Source organism: Copadichromis virginalis, linkage group LG4, assembly GCF_057382275.1.
Source record: "Copadichromis virginalis isolate Kocher_CV1m ecotype Utaka linkage group LG4, C_Virginalis_male_GT1.1, whole genome shotgun sequence".
Classification (NCBI taxonomy): Eukaryota; Metazoa; Chordata; class Actinopteri; order Cichliformes; family Cichlidae; genus Copadichromis; species Copadichromis virginalis.
The window spans coordinates 13224342-13248935 of NC_140621.1; the positions used below are offsets into that span (position 1 = coordinate 13224342).

The 24594-nt window shown below is 41.1% G+C and overlaps 1 protein-coding gene across 1 annotated transcript in view; it reads left to right on the forward strand.

Moving 5' to 3' along the window:
- The window catches only part of myo15aa (myosin XVAa), a 42027-nt gene that overhangs the window by 6612 nt on the left and 10821 nt on the right, over positions 1-24594 (forward strand). Inside the window, exons 5-37 of the mRNA XM_085453664.1 lie at positions 1329-1419; positions 1578-1583; positions 1824-1927; positions 2056-2119; positions 2206-2319; positions 2435-2596; positions 2841-2954; positions 6742-6800; positions 7082-7205; positions 8345-8440; positions 8868-8999; positions 9089-9214; positions 9333-9410; positions 9505-9659; positions 9750-9795; positions 9879-10003; positions 11140-11257; positions 11469-11644; positions 11995-12079; positions 12526-12611; positions 12929-13052; positions 13246-13341; positions 14114-14349; positions 14491-14681; positions 15126-15198; positions 15327-15518; positions 15612-15724; positions 17398-17489; positions 18615-18750; positions 21932-21996; positions 23221-23358; positions 23469-23529; positions 24391-24538. Coding sequence (XP_085309790.1) covers positions 1329-1419; positions 1578-1583; positions 1824-1927; positions 2056-2119; positions 2206-2319; positions 2435-2596; positions 2841-2954; positions 6742-6800; positions 7082-7205; positions 8345-8440; positions 8868-8999; positions 9089-9214; positions 9333-9410; positions 9505-9659; positions 9750-9795; positions 9879-10003; positions 11140-11257; positions 11469-11644; positions 11995-12079; positions 12526-12611; positions 12929-13052; positions 13246-13341; positions 14114-14349; positions 14491-14681; positions 15126-15198; positions 15327-15518; positions 15612-15724; positions 17398-17489; positions 18615-18750; positions 21932-21996; positions 23221-23358; positions 23469-23529; positions 24391-24538 — 3726 coding nt within the window. The remainder of the gene's footprint in view (positions 1-1328; positions 1420-1577; positions 1584-1823; positions 1928-2055; positions 2120-2205; positions 2320-2434; positions 2597-2840; positions 2955-6741; positions 6801-7081; positions 7206-8344; positions 8441-8867; positions 9000-9088; positions 9215-9332; positions 9411-9504; positions 9660-9749; positions 9796-9878; positions 10004-11139; positions 11258-11468; positions 11645-11994; positions 12080-12525; positions 12612-12928; positions 13053-13245; positions 13342-14113; positions 14350-14490; positions 14682-15125; positions 15199-15326; positions 15519-15611; positions 15725-17397; positions 17490-18614; positions 18751-21931; positions 21997-23220; positions 23359-23468; positions 23530-24390; positions 24539-24594) is intronic.

Consider the following 24594-nt stretch of genomic DNA (forward strand, 5'->3'; position numbering starts at 1 on the left):
CACACACACACACACACACACACCCTTTGGCCAAGCTTACATAATGGTGGTATTTAGTGCTTGGCAATGGTAGATCAATGGACCTGTGTGTGCATGTGTGTGAAACTCTTTCAGGTGGTTTAATGCAAAAGTGGAACCGAAGCCTTGCCTAATGCAAGATTAGCCTTGTCTCACATCACTTAGTCAATTAAGTCAAACACTCTGCAAGCACCATCACAGAGGTGAAAAGGATCAAATAATGGACACTCTAAATGATTTCTGGAAGTCCTGAGAAGCTGTGCTCTAATTCAGGGTAATGTTCACACTTGGTGAGCTTTTCCTTGCATCAAACCTGTTTTTGTATTTCCACTAGTAGAATGCAGATGATCAAAATAGTTCAGAGTTATTTTTGCCTACCATTAAAGAATATAATCTTTTACACTGCTCAAAAATAAAAGGAACACTTTTTATTCAGAGTATACCATCAAGTTAGTTAAACTTCTGGGATGTCAGCATGACTGGTTTGGTGGTGGGTCAGGGATGGTCTGGGGGGGCATATCCATGGAGGACACACCTCTACAGGCTAGGCACTGACACCATGACTGGCGTTACATATCGGGATGAAATCCTTGGACCCACTGATACACCCAACTCTGGTGCAGTGGATACTGGATTCCTCCTGCTGCTCATCTCATGTACCAAGAGTATGTAGGCAGTTCCTGGAGGATGAAGGATCTGATACCATTCACTGGCCCCCACGTTTGCCTGACCTAAATCCAATAGAACACCTCTGGGACATTATGTTTCAGTCCATCCGACGCTGCCAGACTGCACCTCAGACGGTCCAGGAGCTCAGTGATGCCTTGGCCCAGATCTGGGAAGAGATCCCCCAGGACACCATCTGTCTCATTAGGAACACCCCCCGACGTAGTCAGGCATGCATGGAATCATTTCTATCACTTGATGTGCCATCATTTCATTGAGCACATTGCCCAGTCCATATCTGTGTAGATATCAGCATCATTTCTTTCCACTGAGATCAGTGTTTCCAAAGTGTTCCTTTATGGAAATGGCACCTCATAATTAACCCATCATGGCTGTATAACAATAAAGCTTTTTGTATCTGGGCTTTGAAAAAGCACACACAAATTTTAAACATTAAAAACTGGGCATTGTAATGTTTGATAAGCTCAGTTTGTATGCACTAATATTCAAACTTTCCAGGTGCTGGTTATCTGAGGAAAAGTTGTCTCCAGCTCAGCTGAGCACTGGGGCAGTTCTTGATTGTTTTCATTGCCGTGTTGATGGGTTTTCTGTATTCCCAGTGAGACTCTGTTACTGTGTTTCAGTGGGGAGAGTGGGTCTGGAAAAACCGAGTCCACCAAACTCATCCTTCGCTACCTAGCAGCTGTACTTCACAAAACTAATCTTGCGCAACAGGTATGCACACACACTTCCTGACATGAATAAAGAACTGCCATCAGAGTTGGATATTTGCAAACTAAGACACTCAAAGTTTTCCTTCTTGTAATGACGACTAATGTGCTTGTGCATATTTTTTATTTGCCTGTATCACCGGTGGCTTTCCTTGGGTGCAGATTGAGGTAGTTGGGGTTTTCTGCATGCTGCGTGTTTTATATTTTACAAGTAATTTTCATCAATGGCCATAAGAATATCAGGTTACTGTGTTTTGCCGTGGTGTGTTTTTCTATGATTCATTTGGCCAGACATTCCCACTGAAACAGCTTCTTTCCTGTGTGTTGTACAGTTACAGTTACTGCTCCCTTTATAAGGCGATCTGATAAAGGTTTATATATTGTTTGTGTGTTTGGCATCCCTGATAGATACTTGAGGCAGCTCCTCTTCTGGAATCTTTTGGAAATGCCAAAACCGTGCGGAACGATAATTCCAGTCGCTTTGGGAAGTACATTGAGGTCTTTATGGAGAAGTGAGTTGTTGTTTTTTTTAAAAAGCAACAAGCAAAACTTTGACCTCTGCTCTGATCTCACTCCAGCTTCTTTTACTTCTGAAGCTGCTTCTTTTTCACGTGTGTTTTCTGATTCCTTGTTTTCCCAGTGGTAGGATCAGTGGTGCCATAACCTCTCAGTATCTGCTGGAAAAATCCCGCATCGTCTTTCAGGTGAGGCAAGCTGACACAAAGGTCTCGATAGCTTGTTTATTTCTGTATATGGAAGTGTTGCTGTAAATGTGCCGCGTGTGCTTCAGGCCAAAAATGAGAGGAACTATCACATCTTCTACGAGATGCTGGCAGGTCTTCCTTCGCAGCAGAAGCAGGCCTTCTATCTACAAGAAGCTGAAACCTACTATTACCTCAACCAGGTAGAAGAAGTTTGAGTTTGATCATCATCATTGTCAGTGATTTTGGGTCACGACCCTTCCAAAAATCCTTCTCGGGTCACGTTTAGCACTGCTGGTCTTCTCGTTCTGCACACAGGGAGAGGATTGTGGGATAAAAGGGAAGAACGATGCAGAGGACTTTCTACGTCTGCTTTCTGCCATGGAAATCCTTCACTTCACTGCGGATGACCAGTCGTCCATCTTTAGAGTCCTGTCTTCCATACTGCACCTGGGCAATGTTTACTTTCAGAGGCATGAGGTGTGAATTATTTTATTTCTCAGGTTTTTCTCGTATGTCATCCCTTTTTTAAAATTTTGATTAATATAATAATAAGGTGCAAAGTGTTCAGTCACCTAGACTAATGAGTTAAATTCTAAAATAAACTAAACTTTATCAGGACAATAAAAACTATGTAAGATAAGCAGCAAAGATTTTCCCACAGGTAATTCTTCTTTTCTTTTTTCTTTTCTTTTTGCATTTCTATTTTCCTCCTGAACTGCAGGCTGATGGCCAGGAGGTGGCGTCAGTGGTTAGCACTCAGGAGATCAGAGTAGTCGCAGAGCTGCTGCAGATCTCACCAGAAGGACTACAGAAAGCCGTCACCTACAAAGTCACAGTCAGTATCAAACCGTGTCCCGTCTGCATGTGCACTGATGTTCTGTCTTTTGTTCGTTCAGTGCTTGAAAACAACAAGCATAGCACTGCAGTCTGTGACATTCCTGAACCTGGAGGTGATTTTTCTACATTGTCAACAGGAAGGTGATGTGGCACTATGCCAGCGTTTCTACCTTACTTACACAGCTGTGGTTACATTAAAGGCATTGTATCGCCCAGAGTGTCGCTTACGCAGACACAAAGGAGACACATGTGTTGATGCCACACACAGAGTGAAAGAATGAAAGACAAGAAAGAGGCAAACTGCTGTCATCGACCTGCTTGGATGGTTCTTTTCTCATCCTGACCTCCTCTGGTCGGTTATTAGGATCGTTTCTATCCAACCTGACTATTTCTATAAAGCAGGGGGTTTTGTGGAGTATTTGGTTATCAATTCCAATGAACCATGCCATGTTTTAAAGGGGAATTTAAATATATTGGAGTGCAAAACATTGGAAGATACTTTGTATATGTTTGCGTTTTAAGGCCTTAAACAGAACAATGAATTTAGAAGTGAAAGAATTGAAAAACAAATCAAACATGTGCATATAGCAGCCTGTAAACTAGGAGAGCCTTCAGCATTTGTGAAGGAGGTGCATGATTATTTATCGAAGGACTTCACTGCTGATTTAGTTTAAATCTAGGACAGCTCATAGCTCTGTGTAGTGCAGGAGAGTGACTCAGTTTATCAAAGATTTATTGGAGGAGTCTGATTAAAATTGTTCCCTTTTTTAAAAAAAAGTTTTGATTCCTTTATTAAGAGCCAAACATTCAACCCAGTAACTTTTTTGACCCAGCTGATAAACTACCAGCAAAATGGCAGACATCCTCAAGTGAATGTACAGCATGAAAAAAAAGTCTAAAACTGAGTTTTGCAACTTTAGCTTTTACCTTTGTTGGTGTATTAGTGGTATTCAAATAAATGCAGATGTGCCTTTAATAGGTCACTTTTAATGATCTGTATCACTTTCACATGGTGAAAACAAGACTTTGCAACATTATACACAAACAGCACAATTTGATTAAGCTCTTGACATCATTGAGGAGGAAACGTCTCTCACCAGGACCAAGATCAGGAAGGGCAGCCATCTGCCTCAGCCAGTGAAGGCAAAAGGGGCAAAAAAGTATGATGCACAGACAATATATATAAAAAAAAACAAACCAAAAAACAAGGACGGGTCAGTCTAAATTAATTCAGTTCTATTCAGTTTTATTTTATATATGGATCAAATCACAACAGTTGCCCCAAGACACTTTATATTGTAAGCTAAAGACCCTAAAATAACACAGAGGAAACAGAGAACAACAATAACCCTCTGTTAGCAAACACTTGGGAACAGTGGGAAGGGAAAACTCCCTTTTTACAGGAAGAAACTTCCAGCAGAAAGAGCCTCAGGGAGGAGCAGCCATCTGCTGTGACCGTTTGGGCCTGAGCGGTGGAGACAGGACAAAAGACAGACTGTGGAAGAGAGCCAGAGATTATTAATAACTAATCAAGTGACTGAAACCATCAACTCAGCAGGAAATTGTATAGAGTGGTCAAGTCAGAAAGTCCTCTTTCTTATAGGCCTCTATAGGTCTGAATGTCTTTTTTGCAGCCATCTGGTGGTCTGCAGTTAGAATGCAATTTGAGGGCACTTTCACACTGGTTTAATTTTTCCAACCCAGAACAGGAGGCAGCCCACAGCGCTGGAGACTCGCAAGGGGGAAAGCATGAATGTAAACGGCTGCACACATCCACACATCCTCGATACATCAGAGGACACAGAAAAAATTCATATATAGTATTTAGACTGAGCTATGCTATTTTAAAAGGGAAAGCATCTTTTTACTTCTTTTATTTTTAGTGTGCTGCAGAGATGAACAGCCACATTCAGCTTATAGCTCCAGGGCGTGAATCTGTCAGTCATGCTTTTGTTGTGATTTCAGCTTTTTATGCTTCTGGTTTTTGAATCTAACCAGCTGGGAATCCTCTTTGTCCAAAGAACGCAGTTACTTATTTCCACAAGGCTTTGCTGTTTGCATCTTAGTGTCTTCATTTCTATACCTTACACATTCTCCTGCATAAAGAAGAAATGCTGTTTTGTTTTCATGTGAACTTTCTTGAGGTCCATTGAATTCAAACTGGGACAGGATGGTAAATTGGTCATTTTTTTTATGCTCTGAAGGAACTTCTTTAAAAACAGTAAACAGTTAGGTGGTGACAATTTTAAAACCTAGATTGTTTGCAGTACAAATAAATAAATTTGGTTCCATTTTTCCTTATTGTTGCCCACATGGTCAAGTGTGATTAAAAAACAAACTATTTTTGTTATTAATTCCAAACTAACCCAAACTGAGTGTGGAGAAGTGTCACAATACCAGTAAGTATTAAAACCAGAGAGCATAAAAACCTTTGCAGAAGCCTGGCTTTACTTGAACTTATCTCCTTTATTATTTTAAAGCAGCATAAGAGATTTCACAGCTCCAGAAAGTTTGATGGAGCTTTTGAAGGAACTGTCAGTGTTAACAGCGCAGTTAAAGGACTTGCACGTGACTTACAATAGCCAAAAAAAGAGAGGATCCTCCATCGCATTTGCTGTTCAGTTATCCTTAATTACCAGTACATGAGCTATTGATGTGGTCATTATCATCCAGCTAGGAAATGAAGTGAATCCATACCAAATCCAGGAAAGGAACAATTAAAATATCCCACTGTCCATACAAGTGTTCCAGTTGGTCATCCACCTATTTGTGTATTTCCTTGTTTGCTTAATTTCCATCATATCCATGAACAAAGTAGAAAAAAAACATATTTTTTTTGTTAAGCAAAGTATTTCTCCTCTTAGTATTTCGTTTTTTGGATCCATTTTCTTTTATGTGTAAGTGTCCAGTAGTTTCTCTGTCCGGTTTAAGGGCTGATTCAACTCGTCCTGACCCCTCTGGTGCTGCCTCTGGTGAGGAATGAGGGTGATGGGAGAATTAAAAGAGAGAAACATCTAATTATCACCCACCTTATATCTTCCACATACACATGCTCCTATACACTAACCAAGGACCTTTTGTATAATTGAATTCCTATTTACAAAGGTGCCTGAGTAACAGGAGAGGGGTGGGTCGTACCCACTCATTTCCTCTCACTGGAGGAATCATGTGTACACATTAGTGTCTTTGTGTGAGCGCACACGTGTGTGTGTGTGATAATTAAGTGTGTTTGGCAAGAGAGGGTCTCAAGTCTCAAAGCATTCTTTATCTGATCAGATCTCAAGTTTAAGACACCCGAATCAATGAATAAGAGAGTAGAAGAAAGGGAAGAAGGGAAGAGCTGAAAGGATGCAAAGGAGTGGATACAAATATAGGAAAAGAAGTTAAATAGGAAGCAGTTCAGTAAAAACAAAGGGTGAAAAGCCTAACTCTTCAGCCCAGAACTTATGGCGTCCTGTTGTGATTCTTCAATTGCAGAAGAAAAAGTTCTGCTTCTATAAAATATATATTACAGTGCAGGGAAAAAAAAGGAAAAACAGACTGGAAGAAGCAGGAAGCAGGTGGAGGATAAGACCACCTGATCTGTCAGCCCAAGATGAGAGCCTCACCACAGTTACTGAACAGGCACCAATGAGGGGCACATTAGCAGGAAATTTGGGTGCAATTCCATTTTTAATTTGAACTTAAAGCCTTTCAACTTCAAACCAAGATGAAAGGAGGCTTGAGACTCTATATTATCAGGTAGACGCCTGCGTAAAACGTGCTGACTTAATGTTTTTTCACAGGAAACAATGAGGGACAAGATCTACACCCCTCTGAGTGTAGAAAGTGCTATTGATGCCAGGTGAGAGACAGCTACAAACAGAACATGCCGTGCATAAAAAATCATTACATTTATTACCGTTAATTTATTTAAATAACATGTTTGCATCTTTATCATTATGTATGCATGCACACTAATACATGTGCACTAAATTACTAACACATATGCAATCTTAAAATCCCTTTTGTCTTAAAGTTTTACCTAATAAAATTCTTGCTAATAACAATGCATATGTTTTCTTTCTCCTTTTTAATTTCTTATATCATTGTGTCACTCGCTGCCCACCACTCACACACATCCAGAGATGCTGTTGCCAAGATCCTATATTCGCTGCTCTTCCGCTGGTTAACAGAGAGGATCAATGGTCAGGTGTACCCTCACCAACACACCCTCTCCATCTCCATCCTGGACATTTACGGATTTGAGGTAACGGAGCCTTGTTGTATGTTTGACCTTAAACCCCTCAGAAAAAACTAGAATGCAATGAATCCTTAGTAGGTTCTAAAATTACTTTAAACTTAATCACAGATGAATAACAGCGCATGATATATTGCACCTTGTCATTATTTATTTAATAATTATTAAGCCAAAATGAAGAGGCAGCTTTACTTCTTCTATAGGAATTATAGGAATGCTACTTTCAGCTGCTCCTTTGCCACATGGGGTCGTCGCAGCCGGCAGCTCTACATCTTTGATTCATTAGAGTTTTGCACCAGATACCCTTCATGACACCACCCCAAAGGGGATTTGTGGCTTTGGCTGGAATTGAAGCAGCAACCTTTCACTCACACTACATCATGAGAATGATTAGTCACAAGTGGAAAGTATTAAAAACTGCTGCCAATCGACACAGGAGTGAACGACCCAGCAAATTCACCCTGAGGTCATACCGTGCAATATTCAGAAAAACTGCAAAAACCCAAGAGCTCCATCTCAACTCTACAGGCCTCAGTTAGGATGTTGAATGTTAAAGTTCATGACAGTATAGTTATAAAAAAGACTGAACAAGTGTGGCCTGTTTGGAAAGGCTCACAGAAGGAAGCCTCTTCTCTTAGGACAGTTTAAGTGTGCAAATTTGCGGTGCACGAGCAGCTTATCAACACAAACACCTGATACCAGCTGTTAAACATGTGGTGCAGGGGTGATGATTCGGCTTGTTTTCCAGCCACGGGGCCTGGACGCCTTGCAGTTACTATGTTGACTATGAACTCCTCTGTATACCGAAGTACTCTAAAGTCAGATGTAAGACTGACAGCTAAAGCTAAAGCATTTGAAATAATCCGTCGCATTCCCAGTAATGCAGTCAAAGCTTTTATTGACATAACTTATAACTATAAGAGAAAAGATTCAGATTACTATCAGCAGGGAAGGAAGGAAGGAGGGCTTAACAATGTTGCACGTTAAAGATACTCAGAGGGACATCCAGATAATCACTTTGTAGGCATGATGATGAGACAGAATTACCATATATATGTGTGTGTGTGTGTGTGTGTGTGTGTGTGTGTGTGTGTGTGTGTGTGTGTGTGTGTGTGTGTGTGTGTGTGTGTGTGTGTGTGGGACAACAGGATCTGGTCCTCAACAGCTTCGAGCAGCTTTGCATTAATTATGCAAACGAGTACCTGCAACTCTTCTTTAACAGGATCGTATTCAGAGAGGAACAGGTGAGTCCACGTCACACTTGCCGATGAAAAGCACACACTCACGCACTTGTCCTATAACAATTGAGGACAAAAAATGCACATATTTGAGGCATCATATGCACGCAAATGGATCTCATTAAGTGTAGATTAGTGGCATATAAACATGTGAATCCTTTGCTTATTTCAGGCGTTGGCAACGTTCAACATCAAAACAGCCATTTTACCTCCTCCTACCAAACAGCAGGAGTAAAAGAGCAGCACTTGGGGGATGAGGGATAGACGGGTGGATGACAGATGTAACTGGGGGAGGATAAATGAATGTATTGCATATAGTATATGTATTAATAGGTAACCCTAACCTGTACCTCGTGAGCTGCAGGTTGCCAACATCTGGCTTAGGTAATAATGCAACTAATATTTTATGATCTTTTATGTGATCCTGTTGAAGGAGGAGTACAGCAGGGAGCAGATCCCATGGCAGGACATCACATTCAACGACAACCAGCCCTGCATCGACCTCATTGCCACTAAGCCTCATGGGATACTGAGGATTCTGGATGACCAGAGCGGTTTCCCGCAGGTGAGGATGAGGAGAAAGTACTGACAGACTTTCAGATTCCTTATATGGATTATAAAACTGGGACTTTTGGTGTGGTAATTTGTTGACAGGCAACAGACAACACTTTTCTTCAAAAGTGTCACTATCACCATGGCAGTAATCCACTGTACATGAAGCCAAAGATGCCGGTCCCAGAGTTCACAATTAAGCATTTTGCCGGGCGGGTCACTTACCAGGTACTAAGCTCCTCACTGAGATTCTCTTGGCTAGTTTCATTGTATTATAATTCATTGAAGTATTGAAAATGTGGTGAACTGTAATGACAAACAGAGTGATCATCTGTCACTGATGCAGGTTTACAAATTCCTGGATAAGAACTACGATCAGGTGCGTCAGGATGTCCTGGACCTGTTCATTCAGAGCAAGAACAAGGTCGGCTTGGTCTTAAAACTTAATCTAATTGACACAATCGCTAAGCAATGTTTTTGTAAAGTCTGTATTAATCTGTGCATTTGTGTGTTTCCAGATGGTATCGAACCTCTTCCTGGTTCATGCAGAGGCCACGGGTCAGCAGAGAGGTCACATAAGGAAGAGCAGCACAGTCACCAGAAAATACCAAGCTCCCACCGTCAGCAGCAAGTTTCAACAGTCCCTGCTGGAGCTGGTGGAGAAGATGGAGAGGTGAAGTACACATGTTCTCTCTCAGATCATAATTGGTTCTTATTGTTTTCATTAAAAAAAAATTATCATGTTTTTGTTGTTCCATTTCAGGTGCAATCCTTATTTCGTTCGCTGCATTAAGCCAAATAACATGAAGGTAGATCTTGAAGCGTCATATATTTAAAGTTAATTACCTGCACATACATTAGTGTTTCTGAGCTTTTGGACACCTGTCTTTAGCAACCAGGTGTGTTTGAGGACGAGCTGGTGAACAGCCAGCTGCGGCACTCTGGTGTCATGGAGACCATTAGGATCCGCAAAGAGGGATATCCAATCAGAATGCCATTCTATGTCTTCCTGTTCAGGTAACATGAACTCTGATCCTCAGCGTATTTGTTGAGTTTGTGAAGCTATTCAGGACTTTGTGTTCCCAAAAAAAATGAAGATAATTGATCTCACAGCTGAGGCAGAGGAGAACCTTCTATAACAGAAAATCCCAGCAATAACTGAGCAGACCGCGAAGTGGCAACTCATAGCTGATGCTCTTCTGATTTGCAAATATCATATGTCATGCCTTATTTAAGCTACTTCAACTGGTCCACAGTTGCACGTGTCTCTGCAAGTCACTTTGCAACCCAACTTTAACTAATTTTCTTCTTCTCATGCTTTGTCTGACTTAATCAGTGTCATAGCTGCTGTCATTGCGCTGCTCTTTGGTGGGGTCTTGCTGCTGCCCTCCCAGTACAAAGCCATGCCACCAAAGTTTAAAATTTTAATTCATGTGTAACTTTGTTTATGGTGTTGTCTTATTTGGCAAAAAAAAATGAACTATGGAAGATTCTGTAACCACAACCACAACCATAAAAGCACACAAAAAGAATAATTACACATTTCACACAATATACACTACATTGACTATGAGGACACGTACACATTATACCTACAGGAGCCTTTATTACATCCCATTATAAATCCACAGCCATTCATAATGTGTCTGTTAATGCGTCCATAATGCGTTTTCCTTCCTCCACCAAATTTTACAGTTGGCACAATGCAGTTTGGTGTTCAAACCCAGACTCATCCATCAGACTGCCTGATAGAGGAATGTGATTTGTTATGCCACAGAACTATTTTCCACTGCTTCAGAGTTCAGTGGTGGCATGATTTACTCCGCCTAGCACTTGGCATTGTGTCTGGTGATCTAATGCTTAAAGCATGGCCTTCAGCTATGGAGAGCCATGAAGTGAAGCTGCCAGTACTCCAAGAGCTTTGGTGTAAGTTGGCGACCCTGCTCTGTAACTTTGCATGGTCTGAGCTACTTTGGCTCCTAAACAATGCAACTGTTAAACAACAGTTTAACAGCTGATCGTGACCCAATACCTCTGTCCATATTACGTGTCTGAATTGCGACACAGTCAGTATCAATTTATATCAGGACTTCTTTTTTAAAAATCACTATTATCGACTGAGCACCCCTAATTTGAATGTGTGTCTCTGTCAGGTACAAGTCCCTGGCGGGGATACAGACACTTCCTGTGGCAAATGGAGAGAACTGTGTGTTGTTGCTCAGTAAACTGTGTCCTCTCCGACCAGGAGCCTACCATGTTGGAGTCACAAAGGTGAGCTTGTTCACATTAAGCCTCACAGTTAAAGACAGACCCAGCACCAACTGCTGGTCTAATGGCTGAGTAGAGATTGTTTTCCTGCTTTGTAGCTTGAAATTTGAGATACTATGGTTTGTTGGATCAATGTTATATCTTTTTTTTTTTGCATGAACTCACACATGTATTTGAATAATTGCACTTATATGTGTGTGTGTATGAATGGCAGTTGTTCCTAAAGGAGGACATCTACCAGCTGCTGGAGTGTAAGCGAGAGCGCTCTCGTCATCTTGCCGCCCTCACCCTGCAGCGTTACACTCGCATGTTCTTCGTCAGGAAACGCTACGTTGAATTCCGCAACAAAATCAGCAGGTTTCAGGCACACTGCCTAGGCTTCCTCGTTAGGTGAGGTGTCCCACAGAGATCTTACATTTTCAGTAGATTTTATTACAAAACAAAACGCAAATTCAGATTCTGATTGGAGTCCTGCATTCTTTCAATGTAATGATTCTGAATTCCAGTATGTGCTCAACCACATAGTTTAGGTTAAAAGGGCAGTGAGGTAAAGAAAATGTAAATTGTGTCTTTACATTAAAATCACTATAATTAAGAAATAAAGCTTTCAGTGAACTGTTGTGCTTGAGCTTGTAGCATGCTTGTGAAGTTTACCTCTGTGAATGTGGCAAATGTTAGGAAACAAGATCAACAATCAGTGCATTAGGATTCATTGTACTGAGATTCTCTTCATCTTCTAGGAAACGCTATGTGAAAATGAGGGAGAGTCTGGTCCGTTTCCGCTCTCTGGTCCACATGTATGTCAACCGGAAGCAGTACATTAAGGTACACTGAGATACTGTGGTTTGTTGGACTGATGTTTATACCTTCTGCCTGTGATTTTTTTTAAGTAACACATGTATTTGATGCAGTGTCCTTTCAAACATCTTCATGTTTTCTTCATTTCTAAGAAAATAATTTCAAATATGACCCACCCTTAAGCCTGCTTTGTGCTTTTGAGTCTTTCTGCTCTGGATTTACATTAAAACACTGACCGTGTGTTTTTGGGATCTCATTGAAGATGAAGTTTGAAGCCAGGAGGAAAGCAGAAGAGGAGAGGAGGAGGAGAGAGATGGTAAGATGAAGGACTAGCTAAGACAAGACTTCAATGAGAAAAGCATCCGTGTTTTTGTTTTTGCACACTGGCATGAGTTCAAACCAGCAGCCTATGTTAGAGCTCTTCTAACCTCATTGTTAGTTTGCAGATAGATTAAAAGTGGTGTTTCTTTCAGGAGCTGACCAAAAGGGAGGTGGTTAATGTGACCCACTTGGTGATCCCTGCAGAGCTGGGCGCTTTGCTGCAGACAGCAGGAGGTGTGTAGACGTCTGTCCGTCTTTCCCGTCAGTGTGCATCACATGCACATAGATTATTCATGTGTGTGTGAGTGCTCCAGCCAGCTGTTTGAATGTGTCTTATCTCATCAGCACTGACAGTATCAAATTAAGAAATGATACGAACAGTTCTGACAGGGTGGAGCAGGAGGCCCATCATCTAATAAATAAACCAGACACTGAAAAATTGTCAAGGAATGTAAAAAAGTTTTAGGATTTTGTACATGTAAGTTTTTGGTGCTCTTGCATTACTCCTGGCTGATTCCTCGTTTAACCTTGTCTGTTACTCCCTTCAGTCCGGAGGGAGTTGCACTCAGACTGCTTGGCTCTGCTTCAGGCTCCTCATATCCAGGATGATGCTGAACTCACGTTGCCTCTGGACATCAACAACTACCCTTTCTTCCGCTATGTTCAGATTTACTTCAGGGTGAGATGCACGTGCATCAGCATGTCGTCATATGCTGTGTAACATACTGTGTATGTGCGTGGTTACTCAGATTTGAGGACAGCTGTTGAAGTTTGTGTTTAGATTTATCGGTTATAACATAATTTTGAAAGGTTTTAGGTAGATTTGTTTGAAAAGCTGTTTATTAAACACAGCAAATCTTTTGTTGCTGTAGGAGCCAAAGTTTGGGATGTTGATGGCTCCTCTGGAGTCATCTCTGACCCGTGTGGAGGACGACCTGAGAGGGGAGGCTCTGGAGCTTTTCAACATGGTAGGGTGATCTTTGTTCTCCCCTTAAAAGGCAGAGACTATGTAAACTGTTCTTTTTGGTTGTTTGTCTGTCCGTCGTGCACAGTTTTGAAACATCGAAGAGCTCGAGCTGATTTCAGTTGGGTGGAAATCGCCCCAAGGTCAAGGTCAAATGTGAAAATCAGTAAAAACCTTCCTATTACCCAGTTTTTATGAATCGTCTTCAAACCTCTCAACAGTATAGCAGGTCTTGGGGAAATGAGTACGTAAGTTAGCTAAGCATTTGACCTTAATCTTCATTGTTAGTGCCGAAGGTCAAATTTAACCTTGAACACAAACTTCAAGAAATCATATCAAGTGTCATACACTTTTTTAATGCAACGCCCTACGACGTCACAACTATGCCATAACAGGTTGTAATGAAAGCATCATAAAACATCAGTTTAAGTTTCCCATTTACCCTGAATATTCTTGAGCACTGCAGTAATTTAAAATGATAACAGTTTCACAGAGACACACTTGCATCATGTCATTATGTTACTCTCGTTACACAGAAGCAAACCATCCTCTAATTATGAGGTTCTGCTACTAACTGGGAAGCAAATAAGAAATTTGGAACATGCTTTTTACATTGTAAAAGATTTAACAGCAGAATAAAAAAGTCTCTTCTATTTTCTCGTGTTTGTAGGACAAACCTACAAAAACACACACAAATACGTCACCAGACTGCCATAAAGCTGTAAAACCGACAGAGTTAGTTGTTACAGCTTTCACCTGGATTCTGTTTTCTTCAGGTATTACGGTTTATGGGGGACCCTCATCTGAATGGGGCGCAGGAAAACATGTTTGGGAATTACATCGTCCAGAGAGGCTTGTCGTCGCCAGGGTTACGAGATGAGATCCTGGCTCAGGTTGTCAACCAGGTGTGGAGGAACATAAACTCTGAGAATGCAGAGAGAGGCTGGCTGCTGCTGCTGGCATGTGTCTGCTGCTTCGCCCCATCGGCCAAGATGGACAAATATCTGCTCAAGTGAGAAATCATAAAATGACCTCGCAACTAATTATTTAGCAAATAGTTTGAGAGGTAAAAAAAAACACATGTTAAGAAGCTATATGCTGTAAGTAAGAGACTTCTACTCCACTGTTGAACCTCATTTCACCTCTGCTCCAGGTTCGTGTCGGACCACGCTCCTGCTGGCTGGCAGGTGCTGCTGCAGCACAGACTCATCCAAGCGAATCAGAAGATGCAGCTGGGATCAGGCTCCGCCCCCGAGACTGCGCGGACGTATCCGCTGTCGCTGCTTGAGTGGACCGCCAATAGGAAGAAGGCTAACATGGTGTTGCACGTGCACTGTCTTGATGGTAATATCTCACCTGCTTAATGTTGCAATGTTCAACTTTTCATCGGTCTGCTTCTTTGCTCTTTTCCAAGAACTCCAAACGATTCAAGCAAAGTAAATAAAAAATTCACAACATTTTCCTTTACAATCAGTATCTAGTTTTGAGGTGCACAGAAAAAAACCAGGAGCTGTTCAAATATTTAGGAAGTCTTTCACACCCGGGGTCTAAACTGGCACACACCTCAGAGAAAAGAAAGAGGGGCGACCTGGCATTGCTTTTATTGTGTAGGATCAATTACATCCCCAGATCATTGATTATTCATTGTCATTCAGGATCAGGTGATGTGACTGTGGGGCTCATGTGCTTTGTATTGCGCAATTAACACAGTTTGTTAGTTAATGAGTGTAATTTAAAGCAGCAAAGGAACTATTTGTTGCATTTTTATTAATTTATCTCTCCCTGCAGGAGGGTCCTTCCTGTGTCCTGTCCATTCCTGGACCAATGGAGAGGATTTAGCAGGAAACATTCTGCGTCACAGGTTTGGTTTTGTATTTTTAGCTCCATAACATTTAATGTAAACATCTGAACATGCCATGATAATGTTTAGAGAGTAGTTTTAACACGTGTGTATAGATATTGTGAACATCTGAATCATGCATCTTGCAGGGGAGTGTCTGACTGGTGGAGGGGGAGTTCAATTCTGATGAAGGAGCAGGGTCAGTGGGTGGAGTTAGCTGGTCATGACTATGTCATGGACCTGATTGCAGATATGGAGCTTCCTATGGACTTCCCAAAGCAGAAGAGTTACTTCATCATCAGCACTGACAACCCAGCTAAAGTCAGAGCTAATGCCAGCCTGTTAGTATGCAAGATGCACACATGCAGTTCATTACTCACGTGACTAAAGCTACACCACGTGGCACATTACTCCTCTCTCCTCTCATCTCTCAGTGCTTTGTTTGGCAGTGGCTTTGACTCAGATGAGGAGCTTCCTTCCTCCCTTCCTCTCAGCAGCAGCAGACCAGCCTACAGCCTGCCTGATTCAGATGGTTACTACAGCCACGGTACACACACACAGTTAACTCTTAACTGCATAACTGAATTTTTAAGCACTTACAAATTAAAGATTTTCAAATGATCTGATCAAATGTACAAACTAATCTTTCTGTGAATTGAAGCCCCCATCGGCTGTTGTTTTTAACTACTTACTAGCGTGTATCACTCCCAAACTGCTGAACCCAAAACTTTTATGCTCTTTGTGTTTAACAAATGCTTCAGCTGTGTTATAGATGAATCCCACCTGTCCAGATGTTTAAAGCTGAGTACCAAGGATGGCACTCAGAAAATAGCTTTTTTGAGTCGTGAAATCAGAGGTTTCAGGTTTCCAACTCACTCTGGGTTCCAAGAGATACAGTTAGCAGGATTATATGCAAATTTAAAACTTGTGCTAGTTTGAGTACACAGTCTATAAGAGGAACACTAATGAAGCAAGCTTGATCCTTGCATATTTGCCACTGCATTTTTGATATGCAAGAAAACACATGGATAGGCCTGCAGGGTGCTGTGAGTCTGTTTATGGACTGATGAGACTAAAGTGGACCTGTATTGACCTCTGGATGGGCTACGTGTGTGGTGTAGGAAGAGTAGGCACTATTTTACCATCATGACAGCCAATCCCTCTGATGTTCTTTGATGGGACTTAAAGAAAGCAGTGGATTCATAACTGAGCTGGATGCTTTTGGCTTCTTATTAGGAAATTACCGGAATGTCTTATTGTAGATTTTAACAGTTAAAAGGTGCCCAACAAAGTAATGTATTTGTTGATGATAACCTTTTTTGGAGAAGTTCATTAAAGCTTTAATTAAAGCTTTAATTTGAATAATTTTAATCACATGACCGGAATGTCTCTTACATTAATGCAGTTGAATAATTGTTTGTACAAGTTTCTGTATTTAAGTAGTTTTGTTTATTAGAGTTTTGGTTATGATGTATGCTCACCTAGTCCTCACCACTGTGTTGTATGTTTCTAACTCTAATTAGTTACGTCCTGGTTCATTTTGCAAGCACTTGTTTTTCTGTGTCTTGTGTTTGTGTTTTCATTAGGTTATTGTCTTCGTTTCCCACATTATCTGGTGTGTTTGTATTGTGTGAGTCTCCATCTGTTCCTTGTCGCATCATCCAGGTTGTGTGTTTCCTTTGTTCAGTGTTTCCCCTACGTTTCCTAGTTTTGGGCCCTTTGCTTCAGCTGTGCTCTTGTTTTGTATCTTTGTATCATTTGAAAGCATTCAGCACTACAGCTGCTGTTTGAGTTTACACGCTGTTTCATGAGCCCTGGATGTGGGTCCATGTCCTGCTTGTCACAGAGCTGCACTTTGGCAACAAAAATGGAAGAGTTGGGAAAGTTTGAAAGTCTTGTGATCTTGAAACAGTTTCCTGTGTGTTGTCCAAAGAGAGAGAGAGACGTAGATAAAAAGCTGGATCAATTAATCAAGGTTTCTGCAACAAATGTGACAATCAAAACCGTGAAAAAACAATGAACCAACTTAGGTTGCATTTTTGAGAATAAGACATTTTGATCAGTGACTAACAACCTTTTCTCTACAGTTAAAGTAAACCTGATCACCTGATAAAACATGCTTGATTAAAAGAAAAAAAATATCAAACATGACAGTTTCTGTGCACTAAAAACACTGAAAATACAATGTTTAAAGCATTATTGCTGTTTGTCTGTGTTCAGAGTCAGAAACATTGAGCGAGGGTCAGCCTCAGAGAGGGATGGACCGCTACCTGGACAGCCTGTTTGACCCTGTGCTGTCGGACAGCAGCACGGTGAGTGCTCGTCCTGATTTCTCATAAACTACACATGTCAACCAACTATTTCCTCTTTGTTTTTAAAATTGCTGTAGTGCTATGAAACTAACACGCAAAATAGTAATAAATGATTGCTTGGTATAATCTTTTAAGTCATCTACCAGGTGAAATACTCGACAGATGACCATATTACTGCATTGCCACTGCTTTCATTTTGACAAAGACTTTTCACTATAAATGTGTCTATGTAGAGCTGCAAGTGCTTTCCTGCCACTGCAACTCAAAGCTTATTACTTCTTTGTTCAGTTATATTAATTATATTATAAGACCAATCAGTTAATTGCCGACCTAAAAGAAAAGTAATAATACAGGTGGATAGTTGTAGCTCTGTGTCATTGATCTGTCCTCTGAGTGTGAACAGAAGAGTGCTGATGGAGGAATTGAGCATGTGATCCTCGGCTTGTGTTTGGGTATGAATGGAGCACACGGGACGGCTGATTAGGTTACCGAGTGACCTACCGTATATGACCGCAGCAGCAGTCAGCATAAACGAGTCACCGTGTGGGGAAAAGATTCCGCTCATAGCTTCATCTTTTGTTTATTAGTGGAAACAAAACGAGTTCAGCGTCCTCATCACTCAGGTTGCACAGGAAAGGTTGCATCAGGAATGTTTTAGGGCTTTGAGTAGTATATATCAATGGCAATAGTTAAAATAAAAACATAATATCTGTGTTTGGCAGAAGTCTTGATAGACCTGTTTAGATTTTCTTGAGCAGTTTTGGCTTTAAAATCATCTGACACTGGAAACAAAGTAGCTGAGAATTTCAGTCAGCTCAGGAGAATGAGGTCTGTCATGTAGTGGTGAATTTTGTTGTAGTCCATTTAGTGTCTTTATGCTGGAGCCTCTCCTCCTGCGTGTACGGTACTTCCTGGAGAGTATACTGTTCCTGCAGCTCTGGCTCAGAGAGGGTCTAAATCAACCAATCCAGTTCACTCCCTCTTGCTTGTTGTCTTAGTCCCTCTCCTTCCCTCCCTGCTTCTGACACCTTTTCTTTTTCCACTTCATGCCCCTTAAACTCCAGTTTCTCAACTATAAGCATCCCTTTCCTTCTGCTGAGTCTCCTGCTGCTCTTTGCTCACCAGGACATGGAGAAGAGTGGAAGTTTGTCAGAAAGGATGAAGGGAGGAGGAGGTATAGGCATCACAGGAGAAGGAAGGGAAGAGGGAGAGAGTCGTCCAGCTTCCAGCCGGCCTTATCCACCAGGAATACATCCTGGAGGTAAACACTGAGTGCTGTGTGTATTTGTTGTTATGTGTGTCAGTGCTGATTGGCCATATGTTTGTCTCTGGACTTCTATTTTTTTTGCTGCCTATATTTTGTGTCTAAGCGGATATTGCTGTTTCCAGAATTAGTGGCACCTTTCTCCCTTTTTGTCTGTGAATATTTTGCTGGACTTTTCATTTTCAGACATTTCTTTTGTCCTCACAGCTCACTCTCTCTGCACTGACATTAATAATTCAGCTTAACCTAAGCGCTCCTAAATCATTGGCTTTTGTCTCAGGCTAATAGAGTTTCCCTTTGTTTCTCCTTTGTAAGCTCCTCCTCAATAAATTAATAATAACGCATTTAAAATGTTTTGGTGATGCTTTATTATCAACCTACTTTCATTCCCATAGTAACAGGCAGACAGAGTATTTCTTTATTGGTATCTTAAAGGCAATGAACAGACCTGAACTTTAAAAGTTTAACTTTGAGCTGTTGGCTGTATTGACTGTCCTCATAGATAATACATTAAAAGCCATTCACTATAACAGGTGACTGTTATTTCTCTTAAACACCAGTCATTACAAATTGATCACTTTCCACACATCTAGTAATGTTAAGTACCTGGTACTATTTTTACTGGCTCTTGTGTGCTCGACTGTAAAATTCCAGAATTTTTATTTATTATTTTACCTTCACAGTTTCCTCTTTTTTCCCCTCTAATGTACTGATGCCAGGCTTACGGCACTGAGCAAAACTCACATAGTGACAGTGCCAACATGCTGATGTTACACTGGTTTGATGTTTATCATCAGCAAGCATGTTTGCTTTACTTCTAAAGCAGGGTATTGGACAAATTGAGATTTTGACCTGACATGTGTTCAAAACGCAAATCTAAAAAGAGGAAACCATACAGTATCAAACAGCACATACTGTAGAGAAATATTGGACTTTTAAGACCAACACTGATAACAATATTTGGTGATTTAAAAATCTGATATCCTGATATATCACCAATGCTTTTTTTCCCCCTTTCAGACACATGAACAAACAGATTTCCCTAGCGCTTGCTTATTTACTTGCTTGCATATTTCCTGAGTCTGATTGGATAAACTGGTTGTTATGCTTATGGTGTTTCAAACATGTGTGTTGCCCTCTGCTGGACGACCTAAACAACGTCAACTCCCAGGACACGATTGAAGCATGTTTCACCTGTCTTTACTTTTTTGTTACATTCTCATTTGTCAGCCGTTATGTTATAAGTGTGACAAATAGCTGATATTGGCCAGTAATATCATTCCACTGATGTGCTCTAACAGTTACTACTACTTTACTCAATAGTAAAAATGTTAATTTTACAATGGCTCCAGCGTAAAGCTGAAAAATAAACCGAACATTGGCATGAAACTAATTTCTGAGATTTGTAGAAAGACCCTTTGCAACAGTGTTAATTTTGACAGCAAATTTTGATTTAGTTGTAGTCACAGACTTGACTATGATGTCATTTAGTTTTAGTCGACTAAATAGCTCATGATGAAGTCAAAAGCTGCCCAGCAAATTGGGGAAGTTGGTTGTGTTTTCACTGATGAGATTTGCTCAACACGATTTACAAAGTGTCTTATTTTCCTTGCCATCAAATGTAAAATGTGTACATGTGTCTACTCTTCTCTTCCTCCCAAGCGTTGACATTTTGTCGTGTTTTCATGAGAATCGGGGAGCATGGGAGCTGGTTGTAGTTTCCCTGGGGCGGCTCAGACGTGCGTGTCCAACCTCACAGCACAAGATTAGTTCTGCTTGGATCACTTCCAAACTCGCTTTTCTGTACAACTTAATTAGTTCTGATTGGATCTCGTCTCTCCAGAATGTTTTCATCTTGTTTTTTATTTGTTGAATGCATCAATACATTTTATCATAGCTTTTGTCGTCCTGCATAAGTTTTTATTAAGTTATTGTTCTCATTCGAAAAAACAAGGTTGTTGATGAAAACTATAATTACAATTATTTTTCAACATAATTAACACGGTTTTTCAAAGCGATAAATACAGCACAAACATCTTCACACCAGCACTGATACAGAGCAGAAAAACATAACAGCTTCTTCATACAAATTGTATGAATACAGAAGTTGTTTGCTCAGCTTTAAGGACTTTTCTTGTCGTAGTCATGTCAGCACCTGCCTGATAACAAAGACACGGAAAGTGCCTCATGGCCTTGAACAGAGTTTACAGTTAGATTTGAACCTGTTGCTTCCCATCTTCACACACGCACACACTTTGTACTCTTTGTACAAGATGTTACAGTCACATACCAGCAGAACACAGAGATTAGAAAAGCTGAAACAGGTTTTCCATTACACACTCAGCAGGATTTGTCTGGGTCAAAGTTGGGGAGTAATAAACACATTAATATTGATGTTCTATGAACCACAGCATCAGTGTGGCTAATAACGACCACTCTGACATATTTTATTTCTGAATCTGAACTTGATCATACCTTGTTTGTCGTAAAATGTGAAATATTTCCCAGTCACTAACAATGTGTGGACTAACTGCCACTTAAGACCTGTCTATCTTCCTTTTCCCTGCCTGCTACTCCTCAAGCTGTGCCAGTGCTTCCAGTAGCAGGAGGAATGATGCCCCCAATCCCTGCTATGCCAATCCCCTCCCACCACCATCATCACGAGCAACATCAACAACAGCAGCAACAACAACAATACCACCAATACAACCGACCCCAACACCCCTACCACCGTCAGCAATCGTTTTCTGCCACCACTCCTTCTAGTCATGTAGCACCCACGCAGTCACCCACTCGCACCCCCGCTGCTGCCCCCGCAGCTACCCCTGCTGTTGATACCGATGTCGCTTCCAATGTGTCTGTTGTCCCGGGTCTGCCTGCGGCGCCCTCACTCCCAGCCACGCCTGTGGTTCCAGGCTTGCCTGTGATGACAGGTGTGCCAGGTAGAATAAAAGGATGTGTGTTAGGTTTTCCAGCATGTTTGGCCTGAAGTGTTTGGGCATGATGGACTCCTTTATTTCTTTTTTCTTTAATTAAAGCCAGTTTCAAGTTTTTTTGTGTTTGTTTTTTATGTGGGGTTGCAAAGTTCATTCGTGTGGTTTGTTTTAAACAGATAATTCTGTTTCTTGTGCTCTTAGTGCAGCAACAACATAACAGTTATATGTTTGTGCTTCTCCAGGATCGGAGCAAGTGGTACTGACTCAGCAGCAACAAGCCATCATCAACCAACAAGCCATCATTCTGGTCTGACATCATTTCTCTGAACAACTCTGATATTAAAACCACTGTTCGTACTGGGCGATACAGTTCTGTGTAAAAGAGAGACTGTGCAACACTTACACCTAATGATTCAGTAGTTTGTAGGAACACATCTAGCAGCAATAACTTGAAGTAATCATTTTCTGTGTGACCGGTTTGTCACATAGTTGTGGAGGAATTTTGGCCCGCTCTTCTTTACAGCGTTGTTTCAGTTCACTGGGGTTTGTTTATGCTTTCTCTTAAGGTCACATCACAGCTTTTCGGTCAGGTTTCACTGGACCATTGCAACACATTGATTCTTTTCTTTTTCAGCCATTCTGTTGTAGATGTGCTGCTATGCTGGGGATCAATGTCCTGTTGAATGACCCGGTTTAGGCCAAGTTTTAGCTGCCTCATGTAGACAGACATCACATTGTATTTTCTTTCTGCACCAAAAATATGACACAACAATCTAGTTTTTTGTTTGTTGGTTTTTTAGACTTGTTCAGTATATTTCCAACTTTCCAACTTACCTAATATTCATATTTAACATGCTAACTGATGGCTGCAGAGGCTTACATGTAGCTAATGGGTGTTTTGCAGTTCTTCTGAGTATTGCACTGTCTGACCTTAACTCGTGAATGCACCAGAGCAGCAAAGCGCCAAAACATCTGATTTTATAGATGTGCTCACACTTGCTGATGATCAGCTAATCCATTACATTTGATTTGCTGCTACTTACCCTCTCAATTTCAATGGAAACATTAATGGTGAACTTTTTTTACAGGACTGCACAGAGTCTTTTTCACATGGCTGTACGAGCAAATGAAGTATGATAAAACTGTCTTTATGCAGTCAAATGCTAAAAAGATAATGCTGCACTCTGAGCCCTTAAACTAATGTTTAAGTGAAAGATACCATAATCAGTACCACTTTCACATTTGTATGTCACAGTACACATGACGCTAAAGGCTGTACTACCAAAATACTTGGATAATCTAAGCAGTTAATTCATTTATTGAGTGAAAATTGACAACTTTACAAATGTACCACATTACTTTACTGACTCCTGACATCAAATGTCTTGCCTAAACAAATGATATCAAGTTACAAATTGACACAGTTAACCTAAACATTAAGTTAAACCATAAAAGATGAATATGTTTTAAACATAGGTATAAACTGTTGTTTACTAAATATTGAATATATGTTGGATTGTTTGTGTTGCAGGCCCAGCAGATGACGATGCAGGCCATAGCAATCCAGCAGCAAATGTTGTCTTCTTTCCCCCCAGCTGCTCCAGCCCCACAGTCACCACCCTCATACTATCACGCGCACTCACAACAGCGCTCACGCACAGCCAGTCCTGTGAGTAAACACACACGCTGCTGTGTTGATGTAACGTTCAATACACTTTATGCATGCAAATCTGAAATATAATCTTGAAGCCGTATCACTTATTGTTGTTTTTCCTGCAGACCAAAGAGAGTGAGGCGTCTCTGCACAAGCCAAGCGCTGCCGCTGTTCAACGGAAAACGAGTATGTGGTACACTTGCTGTGCGGTTTCTGAATCAAAAAAGAGTGGAAATAAAAATATTGGTGCATTGCAGCATAGTGATTTGTGGTTGGAAAGCCCACTGCAATAATTGAAAATGCAGAATTGAGTAACTGTCCTTAAATAAGTATATGATTATCACTTTAAGGATTTCTCCCTGTGTGTCATGAGTCGCTGTGTGGCAGGCAGGAGTTGGACCCAAAATGCAGGCACTCAGGCATGAGGTTTAAACACAAAAAAACTGAGCTTTATTTGCTGGCAGGGGAAAGTCATAAAAAAGCAACCTAAACTAAACTGGAAACTCATAAACAAACCTCACAGTGAGCCACAGGGAGATCCACACAGCATGAGGGACAACGCAACACTGACTCAGAGAAACACAGGGTTTAAATACACTGGGAAGTAACGAGGGGAATGAGACACAGAAGGAGAGCACAGCTGGGGGAAATCAGAACTGACGAGACAAGGAAGCGTAAACTGAACACACTGAGATAAGACAGAGACCTTCAAAGTAAAACAGGAAACACATAACACAGACTGAACAAAAGACACAGACTCACATGCAGGCACTACAACAGAGGGAACAGAGACGTGGGACCAGGGCAGACACAGACACTGACTGGACACGGGGATATAGCGGACAGGGGAGACAGCAACTAAGGATTACACAGAGACAAACCATAAGACATGACTCTAACAAAGAAACCAAAGACTAGAAATGATAAATAATATATAAACTCAAAACCCTGGTTCAACGACCCAGGCATCCTAACACTGTGGCTACAGGGGTTAGGGATGAACCCTGAACAAACCGGGTTCGTGTGTAATCAAACTTTTTATTCCAGGTCCATTACGTGGCCCCCCTCCCGAGGATGTGGTCCGCTCCACTGTGAGTAACACTGAGCACTTGGACCCCAGCCATGATATTAAAGACATTATCAAACAGCACCAGCCTGAAGGCACAACATCTTCCTCTGGATCTCCCACGCAAAGGTTAACACACACACACACACGATGATGTGAGATATTGACGACTGTCATACTCTGTG